The 9,842-nt window shown below is 36.3% G+C and overlaps 1 protein-coding gene across 1 annotated transcript; it reads left to right on the top strand.

The window, feature by feature from the left end:
- Positions 1 to 2,978: 2,978 nt before the first annotated feature.
- LOC103583465 (ATP-dependent RNA helicase DDX50-like) lies at positions 2,979 to 8,857 on the top strand (the record flags this gene model as incomplete). Its single annotated transcript, XM_008564770.1, has 5 exons — positions 2,979 to 3,140; positions 3,651 to 3,770; positions 4,533 to 4,606; positions 4,833 to 4,992; positions 8,723 to 8,857. Coding segments are annotated over 5 exons (651 nt in total), but the record flags the coding sequence as incomplete, so codon positions are not given.
- Between the last annotated feature and the right edge of the window lie 985 nt (positions 8,858 to 9,842).

Below are 9,842 nucleotides of genomic sequence, written 5' to 3'. Positions count from 1 at the left end.
CCTACAGTTGTAGAAGCTCAAAATCTGGAAGTCATATATATCTCTTCTCTCTCTTTTTTTTTTTTTCCTTTTTGTCTTTTTTCGTGACCGGCAACGGATCACAACCCTCAGTGTCGCGCCCGTACTGGACCGGGACCGGCCACGGGATCGCAACCCTCGGTGTTGCCCCCGCCCCTCGCTCAGCCAGTGAGCGGCCGGTCTGTATGTGGGATCCGAACCCTCGGCGGGAGCGCCACCGCACTTCCCAAGCGGCGCACTATAGCAGTGCGCCACCGGGCCGGCCCTATATCTCTTCTCTTTATACCTCATTTCCACTCCCTTCACCAAGTCCTCCCAATTCCATCAACTAATAGTTCTCGAATTTGTTTATGTCCTAGCCTCTACTTACCTTTCAAGCTTCATCTTATTATCTTACTTCCCCTTCGTTTTCAGCACTCTCTCCACACGTGCTGTGCTTCCTTTTACCACAGGCCTCTTGAACTTGTTTGTAGTCTGTCTTTCCTAGCAGCTTCTACTCATTCTTCAGATCTCAGTCCAAAACATCACTTTTCAGCGAATCCTTCCTTGCCCCAAACTAGGTCACGTTGTCCTCTTTTATTTGCTCATGCCTCTTCGATCCATGCATCACCCATTATACTTGTTGACTACATTATTTGCATATCTAATTCTTTGATTAATGTCTGTCTTCCCAACTACAGTATAAAGACCATGAGGACAGAGGTGGTCTTATTTTTGTTTGCCATTTTATTTCTAATGTCTGACATGTTGTAGGTCACTAAATATTTGTTGAGTGAATAGATGGTCATTGCCACTACCTTAGTGAGGTCACTGATGTTTCTTCTGAATTTCTGCAATATCCTGCTAACTGGGTCATCCTAGCTTTTGTCTTGCTCTTTATTTTTTTTAATTTTAAAATTTTTTTATTTTTTGGCAGCTGGCTGATATGGTCTTGTACTTTTCTAATGCATTCTATACATTGTAGCCCGAGTATTCCTTCTACAGTATAAATATGTTCATGATACTTTTCTGTTTATAATCATTCAATTGTTCTACATTATCCTCAGGATAAAGGATTTCCAGTCTCATCTCTTACCACTTCCCCCTTTTTACTCTATGTTTCAGCAATACCTAAATATTTCTAGTTTCCCAGCCACACTATGATATTTCTTCTATCCTGAACTCCTTAGCCTTCAGCTCCTTCTTTTACCTGACTACTAGTTCCTTATCATCTGTCAGGTCTCAGCATCGGTGCTGCCTTCCTGTCAAATAGGATTAGTATTCCCGTCTTAGGTATTCCTAAAGTACCCAGCACTTACACCTATTATAGCACAGATCATCTCGTATTGAAGAGATCTGTCAACTTGTCTATCCCAGGGCCATTTCTTCATGAATGTTCCAAAACCTGGTATAATCCCAGGTACATAGGATATGCTCAATGAATTCACTCATGTATACATTAAGCTTATACACTAAGGCTTAGATACTGTTGGGGTTAAGTCATTGTTATGAACTTTTTAACTTTAATAGTGGCTGGGAATACAAGGAAATTTATTTAAAATGTTAGGAAAATTATTTGCAGTACAAATGGAAGATCAACCCAATATAAATAGGTTCAACTTCACTAAAAATTAGACATGCAAATTAAAACAACATTGGAAAACATTTTTGCATGTTAGATTCACAAGGATTATAACGACTCATAATATACATGGTGGATAGGGTATGATGAAATAAACACTCACAGAATGTTGAAGAGTAAATAGGGCACAACTTCTTTTTATAGTACAGTTTGGCAATAGCAATTAAAGTGTTAAATGTTGGGCTGGCCGGTTAGCTCAGTAGTTGAGAATGCAGCCTTATAACACCAAGGTCATGGTTTCGGATCCCTGTACCAGCTAGCCACACACACACACAACAAAATATTAAAATAAAATAAAATATTAAATGTTCATAATTTTTGACCCAGAAATTCAACTTCGATATGTATCCAACTGAAAAATACATATACTTAGGCATCCAGAGATATAAGTACAAGGTGGTTTCATTGCAGCATTGTTTTTTTTTTTTTTTTTTTTAAAAAGATGACCGGTAAGGGGATCTTAACCCTTGGCTTGGTGTTGTCAGCACCACACTCTCCCAGTGAGCAAACTGGCCATCCCTATATGGGATCCAAACCCGTGGCCTTGGTGTTATCAGCACCGCACTCTCCTGAGTGATCCACAGGCCGGCCCCCTGCAGCATTGTTTTTAAAGGAGAAAATTTAGATATAACCCAAATGCTCATCTGTAGGATATTGCTAAAATAAATGATACTGCATCTATATGAAGAAATCATATAGTTTTGTTTTTTTTTTTGTCTTTTTTGTGACCGGTAAGGGGAATGTAACCCTTGGCTTGGTGTCGCCCGCACAGCGCTCAGCCAGTGAGCGCACCGGCCATCCCTATATAGGATCCGAACCCGTGGTGGGAGCGCTGCTGCACTCCCAAGCGCTGCACTCTCCCGAGTGTGCCACGGGGCCGGCCCGAAATCGTATAGTTTTTAAAAATTAAGTAGAATTACATCTATTGATGTGGAAAAATGGCTAAGATATACTAAATTTATAAAGTAGGTTACAAAACAGTACATATATAGTATGATGCCATTCTTAGAAATAAATTCATAAAACTATAGTATTTGCTAGTGTATGTATGTGAGAGTGAATGTGTGTGTCAGATTTTTTAAAAATCTGAAAGAATATTCACCAAAATGTCAGCAGTGAATTGTTTCTAAGAGGCTGGTATTAGGAAAGCTTTTACATTTTATGTTAAATATTTTCTGTACTGTTTGATTTCTTTTCAAAACAATAAATGTACATTGTTATAATTATAAGAAAACAAGATTAAAAAACAGTGCAAAAAGAGCACAGACTAGATGGTGTTAGGGTTCCATCAGTTGCAAGGATGAGCTGAACACTTAATTTTCCCCTTTTTTTCAAATAGAATGCTCAGTGTTTACATGGGGACATTGCACAGTCACAAAGAGAAATTACACTGAAAGGCTTCAGAGAAGGTAGTTTTAAAGTTTTGGTGGCAACTAATGTGGCTGCCCGTGGTTTGGACATTCCTGAGGTTGACCTGGTGATTCAAAGTTCTCCTCCACAGGTAGGAAATGGGATTTGATTTGGGGTAAATAAGAGCAATTTTGTAAGTTGCATTTTATTTATAAGGTATATTGCTTGGGATGTGAAAAATATGTCATTTGTTCTTGCTCTTAGCCATTTTTTGTTAGCCAACCAGCCAGACTCTATTGTTTGGATTTGAAGCATGAAACAACAAAATTATGCAAGGGAATTATAAAAGGTTGCCATATAAAGAACCCTGGGAGCTGGCTGGTTAGCTCAGTTGGTTAGAGCTTTGTATTATAATACCAAGGTAAAGGTTTTAGATCCCCATACCAGCTCAAAAAAAAAAAGAACCCTGGGATGAGGTGGATAAGAAGGTTTTAAATCATATCCCCTTTACCCCAAAATTCAAGCACATAAACTATTTGGCATGTTGAAAAGAGCAAGTGTTGAAATAAAATTATTATTATTATTAGCATTATTATTTGAATGGTGGAATAACTGCAGAACTTGCCAGATTTTTAAAAGGTATTACCTCTTGTATTTTTAGGATGTTGAGTCCTATATCCATCGCTCTGGACGCACAGGTAGAGCTGGCCGGACAGGAATTTGCGTGTGTTTTTATCAACCAAGAGAAAGAGGTCAATTAAGATATGTGGAACAAAAAGCAGTAAGTAGAATTAAATTATTTCAGGCTTATTATCTAAATGGTGCCCTTCTAAGAGCTTTTAAAATATTTGTTCTCACAAATAGATCTTCATAACCTTTCTCAGTTTAAGCTGCATTTGGATGGTGAAGCATGTGGAGAATTAAATTCATATTAGCTGCAAGACTTTGTTTTAATACAGCTTTTATTGTGAAGACAGAAGAGCTGACTTTTCTCATTTTTCCCTTTGAATCTCTCCCTTGATACTAAAATCAGAAGTGTATTGTGATTTCAGTCCAGCATTGTAAATAGGTGACTGTGACATTGTCTTGGTGTAATAGTTAAGATTATACTGAGTAATGGTACAATAGCCAGTTTCTGTAAGAAATTATACATTTTCTGTGGTCTGGATTTTTTATGGTATTTCCCATTTTTTCCCATTTTTATAATGTCTGCTTTTATATGCTATTTCATGCTTTGTAAAATGAGATGGGCTAATAAAGAAAAAAAAATGTTGATAGATTTAAACAACATCTTTTTCCTTTTCTTTGAATCAGCTTTGTTTTGCAAGTGAAATTCCATGATTATAACTAAGGAGCAATTCAGAACACTTTCTCTTTCTGGAATTTGTAATTGATGAACTATTAGCAAAAGCAGAACTTTTAATCTTTAAGCAGATCTTGAAAATCTTTAAATCCATGAAATGGAAATTCAGCAAACTATATTAATTTAGGAATTAATTGTAAAGACTTCCATTTTTCTTTAATGTAATTCTTTCATTTTCAGGGAATTACTTTTAAACGTGTAGGTGTTCCTTCTACAATGGATTTAGTTAAATCTAAAAGCATGGATGCCATCAGGTATGCTTTCTGACCTTGCTGAATAAGTTTTTCTTTTGTATTAGGCTATTCATCTTTAAGCTCTCCTAGTTCAAATATCAGAAAATTTTAATCACCAGTTTTACCAGCAGACATTTAGTTATATTAAAATACAAAAATGTTACTCTTTCTTTTCCCATTTATTCTCTTATCTTTCATTTTTTTCGCTGTGTCTTGACCAAGAAAATTTACTATTTTTAAACCATAGGTCTCTGGCTTCTGTTTCTTATGCTGCTGTTGATTTTTTCCGACCATCAGCTCAGAGACTGATAGAAGAGAAAGGGGCAGTGGATGCATTGGCTGCAGCATTAGCCCACATTTCTGGTGCATCGAGCTTTGAACCACGATCTTTGATAACCTCTGATAAGGTAAAAAATCTGTGAGAAAATTGTACGTGGTTTGGGGATGGTTAAAATTGAACCACAGCAGATATTGTATAGTGGATTACTGAGTATTGTGTTTAATTCCTTTAATATATATTGTGCTTTCTGTGCAGAAAAAAAATGTTTTGGTGTATTAGAAATTGGTCTCCTCATTTTTCTCAACCCCTCAATACTTTTTTGACAGCCACTTCTTCCAAATTTTCAAACCTACAGAAAAATAGAAAGAATAGTGTGATAACCATATACCATCCACCTAGATTTGACAGCTCTTAATATCATGCAACATTTGCTTTATATGTTTATACTTTTTTTTGCTAAGCCATTTGAAAGTTGAAACATTATGCTATCATCCCTAAATATTTCAATATGCATCCTCTAAGAATAAGGATAGTCTACCACATAATCACAATACCATAATCTCATCTATGAAAATTGACAGTAGTTCTGTATCATCATCTGATATCTAGTCCATATTCAGATTTTCCTCATTATCCAAAAAATGTCTGTGTCTCTGTTTATGTATCTGGAGAGAAATACAGGAAATACTCACTTTGCACAGTATTGTGTTAACTGAAACTTGCGTACCAGAACCTATTCTTCATTTTATAAGTTGTCATGGAACCATGCAAAGTAAGAAACAGATTCTGTACAGCTAACATATTAGCATGCAAAGTAAGGACTGCCTGTATGTGTGTGTGTGTGTGTTTGTGTGTGCACGCACGCAACACCATCTGACCTGGCTCACTGCCATGTTGGTGTCATATGTCAAAACATATCACATCAGGGCCATTGGTTGCAATAGTTCAAATATTTATTACTTGGGTATAAATGTGGGGAGTCCCTGGGCGAGGGGATCTATCATTAAGAGAGCTCTCTGATGTCTTGGAGAGAGTCTGGTCCTGGGGACATCTATGAGCCTGCTGGCAGGATTTTTGAATGACAGGCTAGATTAATTTTGGGCAGCCTATCACTGTGGTGGGAGGAGGGAACAAAAGGGACAGGGCAGATTAACTTGCATGTGATTTATTTGATGTAGCACAGATGAGTGCAGCTAGGTATTCTAATGGTTTTACCTGGCAGATGTTAATAGTTTAGCCAAATGTCATTTTTCTGGAAGTAATTTACTGCACTCAACTCTATTTCTCCATATATATACATAAACATACATGTGTGTTATGTATCTTTTTAAAAAATAGGACCCAGTTAATGTTCATATGTTACATTTATTTGTTATACCTCTTTAGTCTCTTTTAGTCTGGATCTGTTTTCTACCTTTTTTATTTTTCGTGACATTGACTTTGTGAAGAGTCTTGGTCAGTTGTTTGGTAGAATATCTCACCTTCTGGATTTGCCTCAATTTTTTTTCTTCATGCATTATTTAACTTTTGCCTTTATCCAGTCTTTTCTGGAAACTGGAAGTAATGTCAGAGCTTGATTTTATACTCAGGTTAAACGTTTTTGGCAAGACCACTTATAGGTAATATTGTGTACTTGTCAGATTGTTCCGTTACTAGTAATGCTTAGTTTGATCATTTTTTTAAAGATGGACACTGCCATATATTCCAATTGTAAAGGTATGTTTTACTCTGTAATTAGTAATTGTGGGGTGATACTTTAGCACTTAGCAGATATCCTTAATAACAACAGATTGTCTCAAGACAATATTTAAACCACACTTTTTCTTTTCTTCTGTTTTTGTTTGTTTTTTGGCAGCTGGCTGGTATGGGGATATCCAAACCCTTGACATTGATGTTATCAGCACCATGCTGTACTGATTGAGCTAACTGGCCAGCCCCCTAAACCATACTTCTTAAGAAAATATTAAGATGGACTTTTAGTGCTAAGAGATCATTTAGTCTCAACTCTTACCCAGTAAAAGAATCCTACTTTGGCAGATGGACCTTCTACTCTCTGATTAATATCTTAGAAACAGGGTATTAGTGATTTGAAATTTCTTTTATAGGTTAAACCAAAATCCAAAGTCTTTATCACGAATGTCCTACAGGGTCTTCCTCTTGCTACCTCTTTGATCTCGCCTCTTACACTCTTCCCTTCTTGTTTCAGCCACCTTAACCTATTTGCTCTTCCTCAAACATGAACCTATTCCTGCACAAGGCCTTTGCATTTACTTTCATTGGCATGAATGTTCTTCTCCTCTAGTAGCCATGTGGCTTCTTCCTTCATTCTGGTCTTTGCTCAGATATCACCATATCAGAGAGGTCTTTCCTGATCACTCGGATCACTCACTCTAAAATAGGTTACTCCTCCCTCTACTCTCTATTCCCTAGCCCTGCTTTATTTTTTTCTTCAAGATGCTTATTACTGTCTGATATTCTATATATTTGTTTACTGTTTACTACCACCCCACCGTCCCCACCCCCTCCGGAATGTAACTTCCATGAGAGAAAGGACTATTTACTGTTTTCTGTTTATTTTGTTTTGTCTTTGGTGGCTGCCCAGCTGGTAAGGCTATTTACTGTTGAATCTCTAGCAACCTAGTACAGTCTCTGGCACATGAATAGGGGGCACTCAATAAATATTTGTTAGATGAATGCCTATCTGTATCTTCATGTTGGTCTTTTTGTCCAGTGAGGTTTTACAGAACAAGTAATTTTTGCTTATGTAATAGTCTTTAAAAAGTTTAAAGAAGTTTATGTCCTTTTATAAGTTTTTCCACTCCAAGTTAACTTTGACTCCTGTAACATTTCCTTAATTCTTCACTATCTTCTATCTTTCTCATGCTCTGGTTTGTTTAATTCTCTCTTAAAGCATGATGTTTAGAATCAAATGTAGTCTTTATAGCAATGCATATAAGAATGGTACTTTCAGTGATCTATTTAGTCTTCTATTAAAATATAGTAGTTTCCCCCATCGTCTGCGGTTTTGTATTCCATGTTTGTTACCTGTGATCAACCTCAGTTTGAAAATATCACATTGAAAATTCCAGAAATAAACAATTCATAAATTTTAAATTGTGTGCCATTCTGAGGAGCGTGACGAAATCTCACCACTCAGCTCCATCCTGCCCAGGATGTGAATCATCCCTTTGTCCAGTGTAGCCAGGCTGTATTCACTACCCACCCATTAGTTTCATAGTAGCTATCTTGGTTATCAGATCGACTGTGGCCGTATCACAGTGCTTGTATTCAAGTAACCCTTATTTTACTTAATAATGGCCACAAAGTGCAATAGAAGTGATGCTGGCAATTTGGATATGCCAAAGAGAAGCCAGAAAGTGCTTCCTTTAAGTGAAAAGGTGAAATTCTTACGTTAGTAAGGAAAGAAAAAAGTATGCTGAGGTTTCTAAGATCTACAGTAAGAATGAATTTTCTGTCCATGAAATTGTGAAGGAAAACAGTTCGTGCTAGTTTTGCTGTCACACCTATAACTATGAAAGCTACAGCCACAGCGTGTGATAAGTGCTTAGTTAAATGTTATCATAAGTAGGTATATATAGAAATAAACATAGTATATATAGGGTTTTTGTACTATTCTCCATTTCAGGCATCCACTGGGGAGTCTTGGAATGTATCCCCTAAGGATAAGGGTGGATTACTATAGTTTTGAAGAAGTCTTTTAAAATTTTTTGCAGCCACATTATAGTATTGGCTTATAAGAAATGCACAGTTAAGTCATGAAGGGTAGTAGAATTCTAACTTCATTTTACTGCTGATTGATTTTTTTCCCAAACATAGTGTGACTTTTATTCCTTAAGGGGTTTGTGACCATGACTCTGGAAAGCCTGGAAGAAATACAGGATGTCAGCTGTGCTTGGAAAGAACTTAACAGAAAGCTGAGTAGTAATGCTGTATCCCAAATTACCAGAATGTGCCTCCTAAAAGGAAATATGGTAGGCTTTTCTAGACAATAAAAATCTTTTTTTAATCAACTACTACCAATGTTTATAAAGACTAGCAAATTTTGTTCCTTCTTTTTTTGAAGCCTAATGGGATGAATAATACTGTTTTCTCTGTGTTAGTTTGTTTCCAGTTATCAATTTGGGGTGTTATATAAATAACTTATTCCTTCAGAGCTGTAAGTCATTCTGCTTAGTTTGACTGTCTATTAGTAATATCCAAGTTATCTGTTTCTTCTCTTTAATACATTTAATTTGTGGTTGTGTGTGTTTCCTCTCAAAGACTAGGCAACTTAAGATTGCAACAGTTAAACAGCTCTGTAATTTAGATAACATACAATATGCAATATTGGTTTTTAAGTGACCTGCTCTTGATTGTTAATGAAGATAATGATATGAAGAAGTATTTTAATACATTTATATAGTAAAGTTAAAACGCAGTAATCTTAGGGACTCTGATTTCTCTTAATGGTTTTGAGAAAAGATGTTATATTTATTCATCTAACTTTCCACATAGGTTAATTCTAGCCTAGAATTTATTAACTAGATTGTTTATTGGAAATAAACTTCTTTCTCAAAGTTTAGTATTACCTTCAAAAAAGATTTGAGGCAAGTATTAGAAAAATTATAGAGAGGAGGGAAATGATAACAAGATCCATAGGCCAAACTAATTGCTATACTTGAGTATTAAATTAGCTTTTAACTTATCGGCAACCAATGCCAAAAAAGAAACATTTTGAGTTATATCAGCCTCATTATCTGATAAACACTGCAGTTCTTCAGAAGAGAAACTTTCTGGCACTAAATTTTTATTTTTTTGATTTTTAAAGTCTTTTTAGCGGTTGGCTGATATGGGAATCTGAATCCTTGAACTTGGTGATACCAGCACCATGCTGTCCCAAGTGAGCTAATTAGCCAGCCATCTGGCACTAAATTTTGAAAGGAATTTATTGGGCTGGCCTGGTGGCGCACTGGAGAG

The sequence above is a fragment of the Galeopterus variegatus genome, unplaced genomic scaffold (genome assembly GCF_000696425.1).
Source record: "Galeopterus variegatus unplaced genomic scaffold, G_variegatus-3.0.2 Scaffold23276, whole genome shotgun sequence".
NCBI classification, from domain to species: Eukaryota; Metazoa; Chordata; class Mammalia; order Dermoptera; family Cynocephalidae; genus Galeopterus; species Galeopterus variegatus.
Note: the sequence above shows the minus strand (reverse complement) of the source record. Positions and strands in the feature narration are given on the sequence as shown.